The following is a 24320-nucleotide window of genomic DNA, read 5'->3' on the forward strand; positions in this document are numbered from 1 at the left end:
ATGCTGCTGAATGAAGTTTTGTATGAAGTATTACTCGCACTGTGTGCTTCTTCGCAGACACAAAAAATAGATACTATTTATATGAAAATGTTGTATACTCTCTTCTGATACAACCTATGTTCTTCCAGTTACTTTTAGGGATTTCTTAACTGGCTAGTAGCTTTATTATTTCAGAAAGAAATATGTTTTATATGTTCCACTCAACTATATCACATTTAAGAAAAGAGGAAACTTCTCTCTAAAGAGTTAAACGTACATGAAGTCGTCTGGCCGTGTGTTTGGTAAGGGGGGCAGTGTGACTGGAGGGGGCTCAGTCGGTGTAATGCAGTCGAGGTAGAAGCAACGGTAGACAGCAAAGTCCACCTTGGTGTCACTCCTGGAGCGGTCAACGCTGTTACGGCGCCTCCGCATGCTTGTCTTCCCAGACACTGGAAGAACAATCAGGAAAAACAATAAGAGAATGAAGAGAATTCACCAGCATTTAAACACATAAAACACTTTTACTTACTAAGTTAAGTAAAGCTAAGTTATAATATCTTATATATTGATTGAGCTAAGGATTAAAAGCAAACAATAATAAATTTAATAACAGAAAAACAAAAACAAACTCATATTTTTTTTTTAACCCAAAGGAGCCAAAATCCAAGCTGCCAATTCAATGTCATTAACAAATCTAGTTAAGGTATCTACTATCTACTAAGGCATAAATCGAAATAAAGGAAATAAAAAATACTCCAGAAACTCGCATATGAGAACATTAAAATCTAAACAGCGTGACTAACCGAGGTAGTAGAGGTTGTTGGAGTTTTCATCGAAGTACCAGTCCCCGTTATTGTTACCGCTGTAGGTCAGCGGTGTCGTTGAACCGTTCCTCCTATCGGTTATATAGAAACTGTCTGGACTCTGGGTGAAATTGTGGTTGATGATGACGTATTGATCGCTCTGCAGGGAAACACGTGTGACGTCAGAGAGCTGACATGGTCTGTTACTGTACAGTACTTTCTTTGAGTGGCTATGATGGCAGGGGATGTTTGTTTACCTTGAAGCCGTAGAATTTAGCTTTGTACGTGATGTTGGTGATTTGGTCCATATTCTCAAAGAACCAGTTGTACGTCTGCTGGGAGGGCAACAGAGCCATCCAGCCAAGCTTGTGGGTCATTCTCTTCTTCAAGTAGGGCACGACACTGGTCCCTGTAAATGAGTGAAGAAAACAAAACATCAGTTTCAACAATGAAAAACAAACACACAAAAAAAATCAGACATGTACTGTTCCTGTAGTTTTATTTTGGTATTGAGTTCTCATTCCAGATAATTTACTTCCTGTAGCTTGATTATTAACCCCTGCCCTTATTGTTTGCACTGGTTTCTTGTTATTCCCAACTTCTTGTAGAATATACTGTATATAACCCCTTCTTGGATCCCTGCCAGTTTGTCTATGTAGTTCCTTGATTGCATTCAATCCCTCGAAGTTAATATGATAAAAAGAGCTTCTACTTTTCCTCTTGATTTGATTGAACGTCATTTAACAATTTCCCGAGGAGTTAATGTCTCAGTGAACAGTGCAAATTTTGTAATTCATGTTCCTTATTTAGAGGAAAATAGATGATAAATGATGGAACATAATGGGTGGACACCAGTGGGATTTTGAAGGTGTCGTACAATGGGAGCCTCTGACAAGATGTCAACATGGCACCATTTGTACCATGGTTTTGGAGTCCAGGAAGGGGTTCTGACAGAAAAAAGAGGACTCAACCTGTCAATTTTCTACTTCTTTATCCTGCACATGAGGGTCGTGGGGGAGGTGGAGCCAATCCCAGCTTACATGGAGCAAAAATACAAAATAAAGATTGCATTTTCATCCTTACTAGCAACTTGCTACTCTCTGCATGTCTTTACAACACAGACAGGAACAGGCACCATGAAAGACATGAAGGTTGCCAGTTTACTGTAATAAACTTATTTGTCTTCAGAGTAGCAGAGGCACAGCACTCTTCTCTGTTAACCATAATTTCCAGTCCATCCCCATCCCATTATTGGAGTTCATTTTTCATCATTGTCCTGTTTTGTTTGTGTTAATGTGTATGTAGATGGCTCACAGTTTCTCCAACCACAAACAGAGGTGTTTTCATACCGTGTGAGTTTATGAAGATGGCGTTCTTGCCCGCCAGAGAGACTGGAGAGGGCTCATTGAAAGACAGGCGATGGAAGTCGACTGTGTGATCACACAGGGCGCCAGGGAAACCCTTACTCCACTCAGCACTCTGGGTGCAGTGAGCCGGGTCCAGCAGGTCGCTCATGGGCACAACTTTGTGGTTCACATTTCCTGAAAACAATCAAACAAAAGCAGGTAAATAAGGTGACGCATGCCTCACTGTTTCTACTTTATTTTATTATTTTTATTTCAACGAGTGCAGTACACGTTCTCTTGCATTTCTTATCCAAACATCAGCAAAGTTGGCAAGGCACACACTGGTGCCCTTAGTCAGTCACCTGTATTAACAGACGGATGAAGGGAATATCCATTTGAAGCCTGTCAAGCGTCCCGTTGGACAGTTATGCGATTAACAGACAGACAGATGTTTCTTGCATTTATAGAGAGGTTCTGGGTCACTTGAGAAGTGAAAATGGGCCTTTTGCATGCAGCACGTCTTTAGCAGCTGTTATTTAGCCTGGGTGAACTGAGGTGCTGAGATGAAGTTGCATCAGTCTCACCGAATTAATACATTAAACTAAAAAGTACTAAACTGTCAAAACACCAACAACATATTACACGCGCTGAAAACACTCATTACATTAAAGAAAGTTGAGATAATTTCATCTGCGGGTGTAGAACCGATGTGCACGCTCATGGGTTCATGTGCTGTGTGTGAGAACGGCCCTTTAGTCAACAGAACATACCTGTGAGGGAGCCATCCAAGTCCACCAACTGAACCTCGTGCTCCCACCTGAAGGCGGCCTTGTTTGGTGAGTTGAAATACTGGATGCCACTAAACTGGACAGCCCAGCCACCACAGTTTTCCAAGCAGGTTCCGTCGATTGTCGTGACCGCAATGGCTGCACAGGAGCTGCGATCAAAGTTGAGGAACTTGGTGTTGATGACACTCATGCCGTCATCAAAGGGCAGGATGATACCTTTAGTTGTGCAGAAGGAGCTTCCCAGTTGAAGCTCATCCACGTGGCCCACAATGGTGCTGTTGGACACTGTCGCCCCTCCGTCCTCTCCAAACCCAGCTACAGCCCATGACACGATGCGCTTGGATTCAATACCAGCTTTCTCATTGTTGACCATGATAAACCTGTTGAACTGCAGGGCGCCAACATCCACCCACTCTGCACCCTTTTCACAGTTCCAGGTGGTGAGGGAATCGAAGACAGCAGGTTGAGGGGTTGAGGAGCCGCAGCCTCCACCCTGCATTGGGTAGTAGTTGATGAAGATCCAGAGGCCAAACCAACCCTGAGAGTGCACAGTGTTGTTGGTAAACTGGCCGAGGGGAACCTTCTTTTGACAGATATCTTTATCGTAGGACGGGCCGTCAGGGTGCTCGTGCATGCGGTACCAGAAACCAAAGTGGGTGCCCCCTGCAGCGGCGTTGTGGCGAATGATGTTGTTGGGATTGGTGACCCAGTAGGCGGCGGGAGTAACGTCATCGTTCAGCAAGCTGGTGCTTTGCTTGACAAACACGGCCAGGTTATACTGCAGGATGTTCCCTGTCTCAATGCCGTCCTCGATGAAGAAGGCCCCTCCCATGATGTCGTAGATGACGTTGTGCTCCACCAGTAGATTGTGAGTGTTGTGGATGGTAACGGCCCTGTTGAACGTCTGATGGATTCCACAACCCCTCACGTACGACTTGTAGTCCACGTCTCCCATCAAGTGCCAGTGTATGGGGTAACGTCCCAGCCTGAAGGCCTGTCCTGCATGGAAGACCTGGGGCACAAAAGCATCAAGACATAAAAGGTTATCATGTTAAAAAAGTAGGAAAATGAACGGGATATAGAAATATTCTGAGCAAAACAATCCTCTTTGCTTATCAGTGCATGTAAAGACATTCCAGAAGACAAATGTTTTTAACATTTCACCTCGATATATTCCAGTCTGGCAATCGCGAGATTCTCACTATGCCTGGGAGCGTGCATCATGATGGCGGCTCCGAACTGATCACTGCCCACCTCCTCTCCAAACCGTCCTTGGAAACAGGTTTGGGTGGCAAATTCACCTAACGCACAGAGAGAGAATGATCTCATTACTGTGTACTTTTTTTCTCGTATAATATTCTACTGTCAAATCACTGGTATAGGCCCACAGTACATGTACACTTCTATGTATAACATTTTTTCTCTGTAATGTTCTGTCCCTCTGTATTTGGTTTATTTGACATTGAAAATAAAGAGTAATAAGCATTCTACTAGGTAAAATGCTAATACAACATTTCCTATGTTAACATTAATGATACCAATCCAAAATGTAATGGGGAAAAAAAGCACAATGAATGAATGAAAATTGCTATGACTTAATTTTTTTTAAAGTACTATTAACTGAAAAAAGAGCTGGAACTATACAAATTGCTTTGTTGAGCAAAAATGTCAAAAACATTTTGGTTCAAGTTGTTATAATGAGATTGTTTGTTTGGTTTTAGCCACTTCTGACCACAGATCATTGACAGATGTGACGATGATTAATGATCATCTTTACATTTAGGGCTAACATTTCAGGATGAGATTGAAATATGAATCGAGTAAACTAAGAGTGGGTGAATGACAATTTTACGTTCTAATTGAATGTAAAATTGAATGCATTTTAGCAACATATTACCTGTGTTGAAACCATCAGGGCATGCTTCTATCACGTCGTTCCACTCCATGTTTTGGGAGCCGCGAACCAAGATGTTCCTGGTCAGGACACCGACCTCAGCTCGGCCCTCAAACAGCGTCCCGTCCGGCAGAGTGACCGTCACCCCGAGATGGTCGTACTCCAGGGGCTCGTCCAGTGTAAGAGTCGTCCCGTCAGAGGACACAGAGACAATCCTCTTCTTCTCATTCTCTCGCTGACTGTGCCTGAAGAATAAAGAAATGAGGGATTAAGTATCGCTCGAGCCCAACATCTCATTTTTATTTCAATTGAAAGTAAATCTGTGAATATGATGAATTATTACTGTGACAAGCTTTGACGCCCATTTTCTTGCATTAGAAAGTGTAAATTAAAACTTGTTTATTACTGATGTGCCAATTTTTTGATCTGCAATTTAAGTAAATATGTTGTACATGACACATTTTTTGTGTTGTACCCTTGAGATCAGGACCCGTCGTGGACCGTTGTTGTTGTTGTGCGATTCACTTTCTACTGTATGTACTCTGTTGCACTGTTGTGATTTATTGGTTCATAGCAGGTATAATCCTGGTATATATGACTGTTAAAGTCAACTTTAACTGATTTTCAAATTCATAATCTATTTACATTCTTGTATTCTTTTACCTTTCAAATAAAGGAAATGGACACAAAAACATGCTATATACATATATATATGTATATACATTTTTGTTTTCACACATCTACTGGAAAAAAAATATCTGAATATGATGGGGGTTGCATCACCGTACCTGTCGCCCGTTGACGCGATGACAATCTCATCTCCGGTTTTCCAGGTCACCCCCTTCATCAGGGTTATTGAGCTGGAGCCTTTGGCCGCAGTCTGGGCCAGGTGGGTCCAAGTGACGGGAATAGGAATACCTGGACAAACAGGTTGCAAACAATGACTCGCGCCTGAGGAGGGCAGGTGAAGTTTCACTAATTATGCCTCGCTTAAAGGACACAGGACTCAAATTACTCTGACTGGTCATTGTTATGTGACATAACGACATGTAATCTGGTGGGTAACAACGTGGGTCTAGACTACATTCATATGTCAAATTTTGTAGAGTCACAGGAGACATTACTGATAATAATTTATTTTAGCGCAATAAAGCAACCTACAATAAGCTGAGAGTGGTACATTTCAATAACTGGGTAAACTGCGATAAAAATCAGTAATATTTCACATGCAGAACTTGAAAATGATTTATCATTTCAAAAATTCTTGTTCCTCTTCAAAAATGTTCACCAAAAATGTGTATTTCACACCAAAATGTGATCCAAGTGAGATTTGATTGTTAAAGCATATTTCTTCTTAACAATTACTGCAATAACCATGTTGCGAATAGCAATTATTTGAGTCGCGGGATCTCATATCAAGGTCATATGATCAACTGTGCATTATTGTGGCAGCAGCAGATGTTTTGTTATTGTTGGCTGAGGTTGAGCAGTTTGTTTAACCGACAAATCCCTCAAGTCTGTGTTGACTTTATCTTGACAAAAGAGAGAAAAACATTATGGAGCTTGAATGGCAGTCATACAAGGATAAACAACCCATCACATGTCTCACATGTCACGTAGAAAAATAAATGTGCTGAATGAATCAATAAACCTGCCGCAAAAACAAACAAACTTAATCTCTTTGGTGCATAAACCTGATCTATTTTATTTAACTAGTGATTGAACTAGTAAAGCACTCTATTGAAGGACATTTAAATTATACAATTATACAGTACTTAGGTAAATTTACTTTTCACCACTTTATGTTTTTACTTTATCGTGACAGATTTTCCCACTGACAATGTGCTTAAATTAAAACAACACTTATATGCTCCACAACGCTACGATAACATATACAAGCTCTTTTAAAGGAACACTTCAAGAAGTTTGGAGATCCAAGTGATCCTACTCTTGTATTTGTATCTTCAGAAGCAAGATCCAGCAGCTTCACTTAGCATAAAGACTTGAAACTAAAGGAAACAGCTCACTAGCTTTGCTCACTTTAATAAGATCAAATCACATGTGTTAATCTAACCTAACAGTATGTTTCTGAAAAGGCCAGCATGATTATTTAATTGTATGAATAAACTTTTTTTTTTAATAAATAAAAATGAACTGTGTGTGTTCGTACCATGGAGGTCCAGGACTCCCTCTCTGACACCCAGCGTCTTGGCTCCGTACACAGGAATTTCAGGTGAGCGCAGGTGTCCGTGGAGCGTGATGATGGCCTTGTGCTGGAAAGGCGCCCCCTCCTGGCCGATCTGGAGCCGCCCCCCATCTGTGATCAGGATGTTTTCTGCCTGAAGCTCGATGTCGGCTTCATCGAAAATCAATGTCCCTCCTGAACAGAAAGGAATTTATACATAAATGTTCATTATTTGTTGACTGTTTATATCACATGCTGTTAGAACCTGTAGTTTTCTGAACAGTGGAGCTGGAAGCTCATTATGAATTGAAGAAGTTGCCAATCTTTCCAAAGAACTTGGGACATGGGAATGGGAACATAGTCCGGTGAACAATTGATCCGTTGCAAACAGAAGGACAAACTTAGAGAAAAAAATGTAACTCTTTTTCGGCTGCTTTTTTCCATTACTATGTTTAAACATACAGTATATACAGAGGCTATGAGAATGTGCAGTATAGAGTGTCTTACATCCTGTTTTTTTACCTTTAATGAGAAGCATTTTCAGCACAGGCGTGTTTGTGTCCAGAAGGATGGTCTGGCCTTTGGTGATGACGGCGAACGAGCCCTTCTCAGGTGGAGACAGGCCGCCCCACGTGAACCTGGACGACCACACGTCAACGAAGAAGAAATTTGCATCGTCCTAAAAACAAAAACAAACAAAAAAAAACATTTGAGAAAATAAAGCAGTGGACGTTCCTGATTTGTCCAGAAGGTCATGGGGGGTCTCCGTCTCTCACCATCTTGGCGATGCCTTTGTCTCCGATGCTGACCCTGACTTTAGCTTCCTCTGACGGCCTGTGAGCGTTGGTCACGCAGACGATGTGCGTGTTGTTGGAGGACTCGACGTCACACACGGAGCCTGCGATGGTCACATCCACGTCATTCACATTTGTGCTGGAAGAAGAAGTGGAAAAAACCCCCCCAAAAAAACCAGTCAATGTCACGAGAAACATGTGAGTCAGTGGAGATGACAGGTTGAAATTTGATACAATAAATTGCCTATATTGTAATGCTGTCATATACAAACTATCAGATATCATTGTAGTTTCAACTACAGTATACCTTTATAAAGTGAATCCCCCAGATGGGTCACGGGACGTATTTTTTTTGGGTGCCCAAACAAATTTGCAAAACTTTTTAGGAAAGATTTCTGTGAATATATTTTAAATAACATGTATAAAATGACGTTTGAATTCATTCACCAAACATCCCTTGGTAATAACTTGAAATCCTATTGGACGTCACAGATATGGCTCTAAATGAGTCGCTACATTATGCACAAATTCGTCATGGCTTATATTGCGAATATTGCATATTGAAAGTCTGGGAAATACTGCTTTTAATATATATTATATATATAATAAGTCATTGTTGTTACAATTACAGTAGCTGTTGTACTGTTATTTTAATTTATTAACATTTAAATTACCATTTTACATGAAAATAAATGAAGTAGTTTATTGTAATTTCATATAAAATAATGCATGATAATAATAGTCCCGTTATGATATAATGCACCTTAATGAATATTTAATAATTTAAGACATATTTTATGTCAATTGACTGATTCATAATAAGACTCAATGTAATATATAACGTTATATCATGTAGTCATAAAAGTGTGAATATTTTATTTCTTCTTAAGTGAATCTGCTTTAATCTTCATAGGGCGAGAGTCTTTTTAAAGTGTGCTCTTTGTTCTGCATTAAAACACCGAAGCACATTCATTGTATATTAATATAAACTTGGCAATGAAATGGATTGTGATTCTTTCATGTATTGTTCTCGTTCGTGCCAAAAAAAACATGTTCTCAGGTTAACATAAGAAATAAAAGTGATTGTGTTGTGTTGTCAGTGGAGAACTATAATCCGGGTGTGTCTCCGTATTTGTCCTCTGTGGGCACATTTCCTTTCTCTCTACCTGAAACCCGAGCCGGTGATGGTGAGTCGTGTGCCTCCAGCGGTGCCTCCTCTGCGAGGCGACACCTCAGTGATGACTGGAGTCAGCAGAGATTTGTAGGTGAAGCCACTTGATATGTTGACGGCATTCAGCTGGTTGATGACGGCGACCGTGCAGCTCAGCAGTGCCTGAGTGTCTGACAGGAGACAGGACCATCACACACACACACACACACACAGGCAGGCACACATGTACAACATATAATAACCAGTCTGAGCTCTTTGTTCATCTGTGACAGGTTATTGTTGCACTGGATCTGATGAGCTTGACTGTCATTGACTGCGGCTGGTGACAAGTTACTGGTCTGTGAGAGCCAGAGATCTTGCTTGTTTGTAGGTGACCAAATACTTATTTTCCACCATAATTTACAAATAAATTCTTTAAAAATCCTACAATGTGATTTCCCGTGAGAGGCATTCTGTCTCTCACAGTTGAAGTGTACCTATGATGAAAATTACAGACCTCTGTCATCATTTTAAGTGGGAGAACTTGCACAATCGGTGGCTAACTAAATACTTTTTTCCACTGTATATATGTTTCACAAACCTGTAGGAACACATTCTTTCTTAATGGGCCCTTCAACCTTAAAGCTGTAGTATGTAGCTTTTGAAGAGACTAAACATCTGTTAATTAACATTTTCTGAGGCATGATTATCTGAAGCAAGACTATCCGAAACATGTGAGGTGAAAAGGATGTTCAAAGAGAATTTTAGGTTAAGGAATTCAACCCAGTTCTCTGAAACATGGGGGACACAAATAAATAAATGTAGAACATGCTGTAGGCTCATATCTCAAGCTCTTCCATACACATTGAATTATCACATCCTCTTTTCCTCATTCTCTGCACGGCAACACTGACACTTTCCTGGACCATCCGTGTGAAATAAAATCGCCCACACTCACTGTTGCTGCGCGGAGACATGCAGTACAGGTGAGTCGTCGTCGACGCCTCCCTGTCGACGTCACACTCCTCGTCGCAGACGGTCACGGCAGACGTTTGCGGGTCGAAGCCGGAGCCCTGGACGGCGAGACGAGCTCCACCGCCGAAGCTGCCTGAGAAGCAGATTACAGGGGAGATTAGATTAAATCCATTTCTAAAATAAGCAACAATGACAGACAGTATAATATATATTTTATGCCCTGAATATCTGGAACAAACTCCCAGAAGAGTCCACTGTGTCTAAATAAAAAATGAATTACTATCACTGCTGCACTGTAAGTGCAACTTTTGGTCTCTTTTAATTTCCTTACTTTCTTTTACCTCTCTATTTAAAAAATATATATTTTATTGTAAAGCACTTCGAAATGCCTTGTTGTTGAAATGTGCTACATAAACAAACTTGACTTGCCTTACACTAAAGTTTTACTTTACTGTATTTTTGTCTGCATCAAAACAGTTTGTACACTTCCATATTCTACTTATACTACAATATCTTTTGTTGGTATTGCTGTGAAATTTCCCTTCGTAGGTTTTAGAATTTGTGGCCCTTTTAGAGTTTATTAGGTTTTCCATTAAGTTACAAAGTAAAATCACCTTTTCCCTCCCTTTATTACCTTTATAAGGCTTGTAGCTTTGGATGAAAGCTCCTTGGCCCTTAATTTAGATATTTGACTGACAGAATGCTTCAGTCAAAAGAATACTTAATTATCCTCGACATTTGCCGTAAGATAATTAAGTATTCTTCCTGGATGATACGTGGGAGTGTAAAGTGTGACCCAAAGATATTTAAAGTGTATCTCTGCTTACCCTCGTTGGGAAGCACGCTGCTGAGTGTCAGCTCGTACGTGAACATGGCGCTCGACTGGGCGTAACCTTTGACGTGGTGGTGCAGCATGACGCCGTAGGTCCCGCCCGGGTTTTCTCCTGCCGTGCACTGGAGCTGTGTGTCAGAGAGTGTGGACGACACCAGGCAGGGTACGTCGTTTATGGAGACGGACACGAGCAGCGAGTCGGTGCCAAATCCTGAACCCGTCACTGTGATCAGTGAACTGCTCGGACCTGTGGGACATTAAACAGGTGGAAGAGACGTATAGAGCAGGGTGTGAAAGGGTGGGAATGTGGTACAAGAAAAGTGTTGTCCCTCTGCTGATTTAAATAGTATGAATACATGAATGGGAGGATGATGTTTACCTGTGGTGGGACTGATGGAGCTGATGATGGGAGTGTGCTCTGCAGAGTAGTTGAAGTAGAGAGCAGGATACGCCACAGAGAATACCTGGATGTTGACCGCCGCCTGTCCCTCACTGTTCGGCGGCGTATGACAGTGAAGAAGAGCCGCCGTCATATTCTTAATCTCACATTCTTTGCCGCCAACCATAACGCTGGTGTTTCCTGGAGCGAAGCCGTTTCCTGTGATGACGAGCGGGGTTCCTCCTGCCAGGCTGCCCACGCTGGGGGTCAGGGCGGCTTGGGGAGTGCTGGTCAAGGTGAGGTCACCGGACGCAAGGCCTTTGCTTCTTATGATCACCGTGACCGGGTGGTCACCTGCAGGCAGAGCGGTTACTTGGACGGAAATGGTGTCGTTGGTGGAGGCAGTAACTTCCAGCTCGGTGCTGCTGGCAAAAACTGCCATGTCTTCCACACTGCTGCTGAAGCCTGTGCCAGAGATGGTCACAGTCGTGGCATCATTGATGCTGTCTGGGGAAATGTTGGTGATGGTGGGAGTGACGGAGGACGAGTACTCGAAGGAGCAGATGGAGTTACAGGAGCTTCGGATCTGGCCCTTGTGGAAGATGACGTCGCCGCTGTGCGGCGTGGAGGGAGCAGTGTCGCAAACGATGCTGGTGTAGCTGACAGACAGGAGGGCACAGGACACGCTCGCTACCGTCACCTGTGTTTCAGAGAAGCCGGAGCCGTGGATGGAGAGCCTGGTGTGGCCCGTGGTGCTGCCAATCTGGGGCGAGACTGAGTCGATGACGGGCAGAACAACAAAGCGGCGTTCGAGCTCGTTTGCCACGGCGATAATGGCGCTGCCCAGGTTGTTGATTTTGACGGCTACAGGGTGAGCAAGACCCACGGGAAGTTCACTGTCGGCACCGAGGCGGCAGTAGATCGCAGTCAAAGAGCTGTTGATCACCTGACAGGTCTGATCACCAACAGTCACCTGCAGGACACACAGAGGAACCGCGTAAGACAGTGACACACAAAACAGTGTGTTTGTGTGCTTTTTCGTTTTTTTCCTTTTTACACTTAAATGTCTTCAGAGTTATGAGTATTTAACAAACCACCACTGACCTCCACAGCACAAGCAGTGTCGCTGAGGCCGCTGCCCTGGATGTGGATGACCTGGTGATATGATCCCTGGTTGGGAGAGATGGAGTGAACTGTCGGGGTGGCGCAGGAAGAGGTGGTGAAAGAAAGACCACCTGAAGTTGTGTTGGACGGACACTCCGGGGTCACGACGCACCCTGGAGCTTCCCTGACAGTACGAGGTGAACCTAAAGAGGAGACATTAGATCAGTGGACTCTTTATGAACTTAAACTGTTAAAGCTGCAGTGCATGTGTTCACATAATGCTGATTTAAGATCCACTTCTGTCAGCTCCACGTGACTGTGTTTCTCAGTATAGCAGTGTTTTGTTTTTGTGTCTGTGGAGACACAGAATGATGTGCTTTACGTCACGGCTGACGGAGGGAAGACGGAAGCACAATAGCTACGCTAGTAAAATGAGACGGCTGTGGAAATTTAGGAAGTAACCCCAGTTCTCTGAAACATGAGTGATATGTTGCAATAGAACTTTGACAGGAGTTGCATACTGGAGCTTTAACACGATCTTTTCTTGTTTATTCATGTGGTGTCTAAAACATATCTCAGAGTTTCAGATTGAGTGTGGGATAAAATCCACATCTGTACATTTACCTCCCATGCGTTGTCTGGCTTCTACTCCTCCCACGCTGACGGACAGAGCGCCGCTTGTCGCTTCCTGCGCTTCAACCTTCACGACTCCCTGCAGCGACTTGGCGTTGTTGCTGTCTACGTAGCCACTGCTGTAGTAGTAGGCGCCCGGGGCGGTGAAGCGGTAGCTGAAAACCCCTGAGGAAAAATAAGAGAGGCTGAGATTATGACCCATGGAGCCATGAAGCGTATTTGTGTGAAATTAGGACTAAATGGAATAAAACGTCAAAAGATGAGACAGAAACGCATTATTTTAAGGCCTCCACTTATTTAGTGACTTCATTAATTACAAAACTGTTTGTAGTTATATATAAATAATCCAATCACAAGTAATATTTTTTATTAGCTGGTTATTTATATATCTATTCATTCATTTAAATCTGAAAACCTCCACTTATGGACACAAAACTGAATAAAAATTGAGAATAATAATAATTATATCCGTATCGTGTGTGTTGTTTCAGCTATTTAACTATGCAATATTATACACCTAATCCACTGTATTTTCCACTACAATGTAGTTTTTTTGTTTTAAATTCTAAGTGTGTTTTATGGGATTATATTTCTTTTATTATTTATTCTGTTTATTTTTATGCTGTTGAATCAGAAATTCCTAGTCACTCTTACTGTGTAAATGTACAAATCAAATCTTGAATCACATGCAGTCATCTTCCTCTTCATATGTCATAATCCCACAGTTTCACTCCATAAACATCTGTGTAATCCCATTAAAAATCCACACAATGACCATGATTTACTGACAATAAGTCTAGAACATCTGAAGGACGGAATAATCTCAGTTTTGGCTCTCTGTGTTTTATATAGTTCTGTCTAGGGTTTGTGTGTTATTTTTTTTTTAGTTTTTTTTATTTACCTTCGCTTGTTCCCATAGTTCCACTGGTGAATGGGCCTCCTTCGTACGTGACGCCACTCGGGTTGGAAACAGAGAAGACCCGGTAATTGACGTTCTGGAAGGCCGGAGCCTCCCACGTCCACTTTACCGTGTCTCCAACAAACACTGTGAGCGAGACAGGACTCCATGCAAATCCTGGTCCATAAGCTGGAACACACACACGTATGTAAAGTTAAGACTTATCTGTACATGTAACTACTAACTGAAAACACAACGCCATTAATGCAGCATTACAAAAGCAGAAAACACAGCGTGGAGGTGAAATGTAGACGTACTGATGTGCGTCCCCTGGTTGGTGACGGTGTGGCTCTTCTCCCCTGACTGCAGGACACACTGCAGCTCATTGGCCGAGGACGTGTCCACTTCACACTCGGTGTCCCCTGTCACACCACAAAGAAACACAGAACACAATGTTTCCCAAACTTTTTTTAAAAATGTGGCTAACTCTTTTATTTTGATAGTCCACTGTTGACTCTCTATTAATAATCAACAGAGTTGGAAAGTAAAGAAGTACATTTACTTATGTTACTGTAATTGAGTAGGTTTTTTTTTTTGTGTACTTGTACTTATTAAAGTAATTCTTAAAATGTGTTATAATACTTTTACTTAAGTATATATTTTTTGGAAGTACTCTACTTTGCTACTATTCAAGCACAGGAAACTTTGGTAATGAATGATGAGGACAGGTGAATAATGAGGATGGGTGAATGACGAGGACAGGTGAATAATTAGGGCAGGTGAATGATGAGGACATGTGAATAATGAAGACAGATGAACGATAAGGACAGGTGAATGATGAGGGCAGGTGAAGGATGACAGGTGAATTATGAGGACAGGTGAATGATGAGGACAGGTGAACGGTGAGGACAGGTGAATGATGATGAGGAGAAGTGCGTTTACATTAATATTCTGTACACAGACTGACGGTGTGTTTACATGATATGAAACCTAATTTTAAAACATTTAACTTTACATAAAAGGCTAACAATAAATTGGTGACCTCAAAAGGAAAATAATATTCCATTGTTGTTCCATTTATTGCTGTGGTAATAACACATGTTGTGTCATCCTTGTTTGTGTGTGTGTGTGTCTGTGTGTGTGTGTGTTGCTCACCAACAGAGACTTTGTTGTCCATTGTGTCGTTGCTGAAACCAGAGCCAGAAATAGTCAATCTGGTTTTTCCCATTAAGGAACCAACCAGTGGAGAGATGCTGTGGACCTCCAGGACGTATTCAATACTGGCATTCAGGCCATCGCTGTGCAACAAGTAACAGAAAGAGAGAAAAAAGGAGTCAAATTCAGTTGCAAATCACAAGTTTAATGAATTATTAATGTTAAAAATTGACTTTTGTGAATTAATCCTGCGCTACATTTCAATATAAATAACATGGGACATTTTAGACACATAAAGTTTATGTAATTTTCGTGTGCGTGTTCTTTAGTACTTCCAAAGCATGGAAATGTTACCTCATCTTGGTGTAGCCATTATTTCCAACCTGTACTTCCACCTTGTGCAGACCCGGGGGCAGCACGGGCAGATGACAGGTGATGACTGTTGACGTCCACTGCACTATTTCGCACTCCTCTCTGCCGACAAATACCACGGTGTCATTGGCGTCGACTCCCAGGTTTGATCCCTGCACGGTCAGAATGCGTTCACCTGCGTGAAAAGACGAAAGACAAAAAAAAAAAATACATCAAAAGATCAGACTATGCTAAATATCCACTTTATTCTTTTAAAAAACGTGGACGCCTCTGGATTGTTTTCTGTAATTACGCAGAGAGGCACGTAAATTATCTTCAGGCCACAACCTGAGGGGAAAAATGTTAAGAAGGTAAAACAGTGAAAACAAAAGGTTCTGACACTTTGTTTTCAGCTCTCAGGGACATGGATATCAGTAGTATCAGTATATATATATATATATATATATATATATATATAAAAATATATATATATATATACATCATGGTCACAATGGTCGCAAGTTCGACTCCACCCCTGGCTGATTGTACTCAATTGCATTGTAAGTTGCTTTGGATAAAAGCGTCTGCTAAATGACATGTAATGTAATGTAATATATTTCACATATGTGATGAAAAATAGCTTGCCTATCACTAGTTATCAGTGGACAGATGAGATTTCTACTGACTACAGCTAACAATTATTCTTATAATTTATTAATCTGTCGGATTGAACGAGTACTTGTTTGAGCCATAAAATGTCAGAAACTGTTGAAATTTTTTTCTAAAACCTGGATATGATGATGTTCTCGAATGTTTTGTTTGGTCCACAAACCAAAATTAATCCGTTTTAATGATTTCTTTGTGATATGGAGCAAAAAACCAGAACATATTCAGAATGAGAAAGCTGAAAAACTGTTGTTAATTGTTAATTAACCTTAATGAACAGATTACATTGTCCCCATTGAACTCAAGCTTTGTTTTAAATAAACCATGTGCGTTTACAATACTGATAACAGTTAATTCATAAAAACAAATTTCAAATCAACAAACGACCACATATACAGAAAACCAAGGTCATTTTAAGAGTGACGCAATTTCTCTTTTCAGTTACACAGTTTTATTGTGCTTATTTTTGAGTCATTAATTTAGGTGAAGATAAGTCATTAAATAAAGACTGGACTCACCGAACACTGTGGTGGTTTGAGGACTCAGATTTGAGACCTGGGATGTGAGCGCCATGTCGTAAGTGAAGACGGCACTGGGTGTTTGACTCATGCTTCCCATCATCACTGTCACCATCTTGGATCCCGCAGCACTCTGACATAAGTCAAACAAGAGTTTCATCATTATATCACTAATTTAAAATAAAATAAAATAAAATAAAATAAAATAAAATAAAATAAAATAAAATAAAATAAAATAAAATAAAATAAAATAAAATAAAATAAAATAAAATAAAATAAAATATTTAAGGGATAATAGAAGCTTATTTGAAAATGTGGTTCTTTACAACTTGTGCTCAGGTGAAGACATGAACAAATGACATGCTGAATTTAAACAGCAACATTTTGCCACATTTAACTACTTATTTAATATATATAGCTTATTTTACGGCAATATTTGCAAAGTCAAAAACACATAAAAAAACATAATCTAAATCTAAAATCATGCTAAACTTAGTTAACTTAAAATGTTAAATCTAATTGTTTCCATATTAAATCTAAATATTTGAATCATAATGTTACACCAACAGGTTAAAGGTTAAAGGTCATGATCACTTACCGCTGGCGTTCTGCATTTTATCTCCGTGTCAGTGGCGTCGACCACTGTGCACTCCTCGCCATCAACGGTAACCGTGGCATTCTGGTTGAAGCCGAAACCTTCCACCGTCAGCAGCGTTCCGCCTGAGGTCAGAAGGTGACAGTTACTGCCGCTGTTTGTTTAAATGATGTGTACTCACCCTTTTTATAAGAGACTTTCAAAGACAGTGTTATGTTGTTTTTTTTGTGACAGATTGAGCAGTGACGTACCCGCCAAGCTTCCAGACAACGGCGAGAATGAGGAAACGATGAGCTGGTAGGTGAAGTTGAGGATGTTATCGTCCATGTAGCGTGCGTAACCCAGAGAGGGGAAGTTCACTGACACAGGGACGATGCCGGCACTGGCTGGGCCCAGCCTGCACACCTGAGTGGTCGCTGAAATACGAGTCACAACAGTCACATCCTTTCATTTCATTTTTTAAATCTGCTTCATTTCACTTTTAACAACAATCTCTTTCCTTTTACCTGTGAATGATTCAACCTGGCACGGGGCCATTCCCACCATGACGCTGGCATTTTCGCTGCTGAAGCCAGTTCCAGTGACAGTGAGCAGCGTCCCGAGGCCACTCGATCCTAAACATAAGAGCAATGTTATGGAATTAGATATGAGCCCATGCTTTGATACAGAACTCATTCGATATCAAACAAGAGTAAAAATAACTTTTGTCTCTTTTTCATCCTCAGATTTTATTTGTTTGCAAGTCTGTCATAATCCTCTTGTGGGGGGCGGGGTCATCAATGGCGCCACCCAATTGGGCGAAGGGAGTTTAAGAGACCACCAACTTTCCTCAAATGTGACAGAATTGCAAATAAAAAAAAACCCACATAAGTAGTTTATAAGTGGAAAGTCTTACTTTTGAGTGAGCTTTATTTTCTCTCAAATTCATAGGTTTTGTAAGTATTTTATGTTTTTATTTATTTGTTATTTGTTTGTTATTACATCCGTTTATTTATTCAACTACTGTACAGCACGTTGGTCACCTGCTGTTGTTTTTTTAAAAATGTGCTTTATAAATAAATTGGATTTTATATTTTGCATATTAACATGATTTTTAACTAGTTAAAGCAGACAATTGAGAAAAAAAAGTAACCAAGATTTGATGTTTGTTTTAGGATAATTTAATACTGAAATGTAAAGTGCTTTAAATTATCGTGTTTGAGTACTAGGAATGGGCATTTGAATATTTAGTGGTATTAATCGTCAAATATTTAAATACTTGAATATTCTAGAATTCAGCACATTAGCTAACAAGATGCATTCAAAGACCCTGGTAAATGTCATTACTTCTGCAAACATTAGCTACATTCTTGCTGCCTCTGCCAGATTGTGGTAATAGATGTACCACAAATCAGGAGTAACTGGAGTAGAAAAAGGTTGTTTTTATAAATGCAGTCATTGATAAAGAATTTGTTTTGTCTTTTTTTTGTCTTTGGTACCAAAATCCTGCACTAGGTGACTGTAAATCTGTAAATCAGCCAGTGTTGCCTAATGCTGAGTAATATTTAAGATAGTCACCTTGAGACGGGCTGATTCCAGTCACAACCGGTGTCTGCTCATCAGACCACACAAAGCTACAGTCACCCGTACACTTGGAGGGAAGGCCATTGATGACAACCTCCGCCTGCGAGGAACATAAGAACGAGACATGACAGTGGGTAAAGCCATTAACCATTATTGTGGAATTACAAAGAGCTTGTATGTGTCAGCCTTGTCAAAACAAAGCAGCTATTAAGTCAGACTAATTCCTCCCCCTGAGGCACCGATGAAAAACAAGCAGACAAAAATAAAACTAGCTCAGCAGGATTTTTGAGCAGGCACAATCCAACAGCAAGCTTGACAGGTAAAATATAGCGACACCAATTTAAATCACTCTCGTACCTGTGGTTTAGTTTCCCAGACACGGAAGAAATCGCCCGTCAGGCTGCGTATAAACGTTCCACCCTGTTTCTTTTCTTTGGCAAAAACAACTCCATTGCTGCCAACAATGGATGTGCTGTCAATCTGTAATGACAACAAGCAATAATATAGTGGACACGGTGCCAAACGTGCTGCGGTTACAGTAGCTACAGTATGAGTAAGATACCATACAGCCTTAAACACAGGAACTTTCCCCAAAATTAAATATTAAAACACGATAAAATTCCATAAGGGAAAAATTCACTGAATGTCTATGATGTAGTGTATTTTGTCAGACCTGGAACAGAGGGTGGTCTCCGGGATTTGTGAGCCACTCAACCCTCCACTTGGGTTTTCTGCAGGTTCCCTGCCATTGGACTTTGAGTTGTCCCATCCCTGCGATTCCCTCCAGAGCGTATTTCAGGTCTGTCTCGCTGATGTCCACTGACAGACCTGGGGACGAGAAGCAGTCATGTTTAAACACCTCTCTGCTCAAATATCTCAAATAAATGTGGATTTACTCCACAACAGTCTGTAAAAACGAGTTTTTGTGAGTTAAATGTAATTGATTTACTTTATTACATGTTTCACTGTTTCTCAGGATTATGTATATAATGTATTTTCCACTTGAAGCAGCAGATTATGTACAAAGAATATGAAAAATAATTGCTGATGTCTACAATGTATGTGATTAGACGAGATCATGATTAATGATCGAAAAGAGTGTGATCGTTGTTTCTTTCTTATACATGTTTTCGCAGAAGCTGACAGCAGTAATAAATAAATAAATAAGTAAGTAAATAAGTATGTATATGTGTAAGTAAGTAAGTATAAGTATGTACATGCATAAGTAAGTAAATAAATAAGTATGTACAGTAAGTAGGTAAAAAATAAATTAAGGGAGTAAATAAGAAATTGTGAATATGTAAGTAAGTAAGGTTATTGAGTAAATAAAAAAGTAATAAAGTAAGTAAAAATAATTAAATTACTAAAAACTAAGTAAGAATGTTAAGTTAGTAAGTAAGTAAGAAACTGAGTAAGTAAATAAATAAATATGTAAATAAGAAAGTAATTAAGTGAGAAATAAAGTAAAAAAAGTAAATAATTAATTGAGGTAAGTATAAGTGCTGTACAGAAAATCAACAATAAGATCTGAATATTTACAGTTTAGACTAAGCTATAATCATTTGTGATTGTTGTGTGTAACCGTGTGCTTGAATTAAGTACGTTAAGTGAACGTATGAATGAAGTGATTGTGAGTCAGTGACAGTCAGGAGGAGGAGCTGGAGGTTTGTAGGTAAGAGTATGATGAAAACTCTGGAAACTCCCCACACAAACACAGGTGTTTCTGTCACTGACAACTAACCAACACTGATTAAATGGTTTAAAGGTTTAGTAAACTGCAGCAAGAGCAGTAATTATTTTTGGTTTGCAATTCAAATACAACACGGTATCACATGTTTAGTGTGTGTGACCTTCAGCTCGGCCTCCATAAATCTCCACGTCAAAGGTTCCGGTCAGAGCGGGAGAGGCTCTGTGAGGGCGAGTGACGGTGACGGTGGCGTTCTTGTACTCGACCATTTCCTGACCGCTGTTTGTCACCTTAAATGTCAGACAAAGAAGAAAAGAAGAAAACAGTTACAACATGTACTTAAAACCTTAAAGTACTGTTAAATTGTATGTCTAAATTTTCTACTTTTCCATTTTATTTGTTTTAAAGTGTGTGTTTTTTTTAGTTAGAGGGGCATTAAGACATAATCACCATTCAAAAAAAGTGTAGGAAAATTTGTTCTTTTCAGTATTTGCATTAATTTTATGTTAATTAAGAAATAAAGTGAGATGAGCACACAGAGAAAAAAACTTGAACAACTAAAACATAATCCCAATTACAAACAAAGAGAAAAACAAACAAATTATTAAAAACATTTTATATACTTTTGTATTCATGTTGTCTGTATTGTTTTAACCTAATCTTGTATTTTAATTATTGATTTTTAAATTTTTTTTAAATGTTCTTAGTTGGTCCTCATGAAAAGCTCCACAGAGGCTAAATTACTTTTTAAAGCATAACTTGTAAAGTAATACAAACACTTGCAGAATGGAGATTTAATTTAAATCAATCACAGCAGTTTGTATAAGTCACCATGCCCTCTCCGCTAAGAATCATTATCAAGGTAAATTGCTGTTCAACTGAGTATGAGCTACTTTAAAAAAGATTTTAAAAAGAACTGTACATAATCTGGGTGGTGCTGAGGGTTTGATTTCTGGCCTCTGGCTTGTCTGGATTTTATTTCTCAAGACACAGAACAGAAGCCAAGTAGATTAGGCAATCCACATTGTTGCTTCATGTTTCTCTGACTGTGGCAGGGAGAGGACTCGTCTCCTCCCATAGACTCTTTCTCACCCTCAAGACATCTTTCTTTCAAGCGTTTCACATTTCAACAGACACTTCCCCTCCCGTGTGTTTGTCTGCAACAATGACTTGGAAGCTGTTAAATTAGGGTAAAAATCCTGCATAGCACTGCTTTAAAACATCCAAGTTTCACTTGTAAGTGTATAGAGTCCACTGCTTACTTTAATACGTCCATATTTGGGTTTTCAGGTGCTAAAATCACAAGATGAACCGGAACTAGACAGACACGCTGTCCCTCATCTGCAATATGAAACAGTTGCTCATACGCATAAATGTCAAGTTACCTGCATGAAGCCAACTTCGAACATGGGGAACCCGAAGGCACAATCTACTGGTATGGCTTTAATCTTGTAGCTTATGTCGGAAAGGCCTTTTTCAACAGAGATCTCCTGGAAGGCCTTACCATCAAGCTCAAAAGGCGGGGGCCTCCTCCTGAGGGGAAGGGCTGAGAGAAAACCACACAATTTTATCAATCAAGTCAATTATTGAACACTTAAGTCTCTGTACAATCAGACTATTGATGTGTTTACCATTTTCATCATATGTGGTGGCCGCATTTCCAATGTGAATGGCATCCACGAAGAAGTCTTCTCCAGAGACGTCTTTGTAGAGGTAAAATTCCAGCAGCTTGTATTTGGTTCCAGTGTATAGTGTCTGCAAAGAGCTCTTCATGTCCATGCATTTGTAACTCCATCTGTGAAGAAGTAATTATTAGTGCTCCAATCGTGTTTGAATTACATATACAGTATGTGTCTTTTGGTCACTGACTTTTCTTCCTGATTGAAGACTGTGATAATCTTTGCAGTCACTGTGCTGCTCTTGCCACTGCTGTCAGTGTAAGTGAATTTCATTCCCACTTCATTTTTTAATTTCCCCTTGTAGGCAAAACAAAGCTGAAAGAAGAAAAACAGAGACATCCTTTTTTATAATGTTGAAAAACATGTACAATTAAACCACATGTCAATAACAGTGTGGAGACAGTGAGAGCAAATGTTCAATTTGTGTGTCTGGAAGTTCATAATAAATGTTTTAACTAAGCTTTGATTAACACTAATATGGACTGACTGTGATTATTACAATTACCTTAATATAAAATGTTTCCAAAAACAATAACATGAACTAAATGCGTGTTTTACCATGTTGTGTTGGTCCAGTGAAACCGATCCATATTTGCCTCCAGATGCTTTTGTGTACGTGTCCTTGAAAAGGATCTGAGCATTCTTCAGTGACCACTGACCACAGAAGGCAGTGTATTTGACAGGAGTCCCTTCCTGTTCCTTGTCAAACTAGTGAGGACACAATGACAATCCTTATCACACACTGGTCTTCTAAATAAGACAAAAAGTGTTATACGGGACACTTTAATATTAAACAACATTAACATTCACTTACGTCAGGGTCGCCGTCTTCAATATCTTTGAAATATTTCACATTGGTGCCTTCGGTGGTCAGGATCTCAGGAGGACACTCAGCTGACATCATGTTGTCCAGAGCTGACTTCACCTGTTTCACAGTTATAAGAGGTGCGTCAGTATTGTTTGTGAAGTTTCCACATTGGATTTAAAGGGACATTCACTTTTAGAGATTGTTTCTGAAACTAAGGTAAATATGCTCTCAAACATCCATTAAACCCCATTGATTATACACTTTATAGAAACAAGTATTATCCCTTCTAACACACCTGCTATCTGTGTTTAGTCATTACAGTCCCTGTTGGTGTAATGGTCAGGCGTCCCAATACTTTTGCCCATATACATTGTGTACATTAACCTAAACCAAGGGGAATAAGTGAAAATTCTAAATATGCGAGTAAAAAGGAATCTCAAACCTCGGCCTCAGTTGCATTGAAGGCGATGGGCTTTGTCGGGATTCCCTCCCACAGCAGAGTGAAGGACTCCATGTTGCTTATTCCCTTGGTAACTTCAACAACAGTGACGTTAGTGTCAGATCCAAACACCTCAGAGTGAAGTGGACCGAAATCACCTGCAAACAAAAAATGAGAGAAATAATCAAGCCACTATTTGTTGCATTTTTGTTCCAGAAACCAAATATACGATGACTAATAGTCTCGCCTGCCAAGTAAAACACACATCTCTGAACAAAATTCTTTATACAGCAAATGTAAAGCACATTAGCCTACGTTTTAAAAACAGTTTGCAGGAATTAATGACATTAATGACGCTGCTTTTTCTTACCTCTGTCAGAATTGAATGTGACTGTGAAGTGAGATCCGTCGCTGTCGTCCTGTTTAGAGACTTCAACTGTGTCGGGTTTGATGGACCAGAGGTTGTTCAAAGCGAATTCCACTACATCTGCTGAGGCACTGACTGGGAGTGGTGCTAAAGTAGACAAAAACAAAGCTCACTGGTTCCATCTTTAATATTTCCATCATTTAAAAAAAATAAATAAATAAAACACACAAAAAGGTAAAAACCTGAACAATATAGCGACTGATTTAGTCTTTTTCAACTATTGTTTTTTTTTACATTACCTGTCATGGCTTGTCCATAGCCCAGAATGAAGAAGGTGCTTCCACACAGGTAGCTAGCGCAGCTGCTGCTAACAGTCACTTTTTGAACTTCTTTGACACTGGGGACACCGGTGGGCCACGAGCCAAAGGTCACATTCTGAGAATCGGCAAAAAAGTTAGCTTCCAGAAAAAAGATATCAATGTGTTTAACACTTTTCAGAATTTATTTTCGGTTGTTTCCGACTTCCTTTAGCCTGCAACGTTTACTTTAGAGCAGACGTTATTTATGGTGCTAGCATAAATGCAAACATTGCTAAAGCTTAGCACAAGGGCAAAAAAACTAAACAAAAAATGCTATAACAACTGTCGCAAAAGAGAAAAACAGACACTGCCCAATAATACTCTTTAAAGCTCATTATCTCTCAAAAAAATTTGTTTTGTGTGTGTACTTAAT

The 24320-nt window shown here is 40.0% G+C and overlaps 1 protein-coding gene across 1 annotated transcript in view; it reads right to left on the reverse strand.

Moving 5' to 3' along the window:
• Window positions 1-24320, reverse strand: part of pkhd1l1.1 (PKHD1 like 1, tandem duplicate 1) — a 45460-nt gene that overhangs the window by 12341 nt on the left and 8799 nt on the right. The window contains exons 17-53 of the mRNA XM_058619075.1: window positions 23888-24023; window positions 23592-23735; window positions 23225-23379; window positions 22789-22899; window positions 22533-22682; window positions 22165-22289; window positions 21927-22090; window positions 21681-21841; window positions 20459-20585; window positions 19282-19436; window positions 18966-19088; window positions 18603-18708; window positions 17552-17659; window positions 17297-17461; window positions 17049-17170; window positions 16451-16583; window positions 15270-15462; window positions 14916-15058; window positions 14078-14182; window positions 13764-13949; window positions 12854-13027; window positions 12230-12432; window positions 11126-12098; window positions 10742-10993; window positions 9898-10047; window positions 8956-9130; window positions 7772-7928; window positions 7518-7674; window positions 6981-7190; window positions 5599-5728; window positions 4814-5055; window positions 4081-4217; window positions 2899-3928; window positions 2132-2323; window positions 1040-1191; window positions 783-942; window positions 257-428 (exon numbers count right to left, since the gene is read on the reverse strand). Of these exons, the coding sequence (XP_058475058.1) occupies window positions 257-428; window positions 783-942; window positions 1040-1191; window positions 2132-2323; window positions 2899-3928; window positions 4081-4217; window positions 4814-5055; window positions 5599-5728; window positions 6981-7190; window positions 7518-7674; window positions 7772-7928; window positions 8956-9130; window positions 9898-10047; window positions 10742-10993; window positions 11126-12098; window positions 12230-12432; window positions 12854-13027; window positions 13764-13949; window positions 14078-14182; window positions 14916-15058; window positions 15270-15462; window positions 16451-16583; window positions 17049-17170; window positions 17297-17461; window positions 17552-17659; window positions 18603-18708; window positions 18966-19088; window positions 19282-19436; window positions 20459-20585; window positions 21681-21841; window positions 21927-22090; window positions 22165-22289; window positions 22533-22682; window positions 22789-22899; window positions 23225-23379; window positions 23592-23735; window positions 23888-24023 (7478 nt within the window). The remainder of the gene's footprint in view (window positions 1-256; window positions 429-782; window positions 943-1039; window positions 1192-2131; window positions 2324-2898; window positions 3929-4080; window positions 4218-4813; window positions 5056-5598; window positions 5729-6980; window positions 7191-7517; window positions 7675-7771; window positions 7929-8955; window positions 9131-9897; window positions 10048-10741; window positions 10994-11125; window positions 12099-12229; window positions 12433-12853; window positions 13028-13763; window positions 13950-14077; window positions 14183-14915; window positions 15059-15269; window positions 15463-16450; window positions 16584-17048; window positions 17171-17296; window positions 17462-17551; window positions 17660-18602; window positions 18709-18965; window positions 19089-19281; window positions 19437-20458; window positions 20586-21680; window positions 21842-21926; window positions 22091-22164; window positions 22290-22532; window positions 22683-22788; window positions 22900-23224; window positions 23380-23591; window positions 23736-23887; window positions 24024-24320) is intronic.

This window comes from Solea solea, chromosome 20, assembly GCF_958295425.1.
Source record: "Solea solea chromosome 20, fSolSol10.1, whole genome shotgun sequence".
Classification (NCBI taxonomy): Eukaryota; Metazoa; Chordata; class Actinopteri; order Pleuronectiformes; family Soleidae; genus Solea; species Solea solea.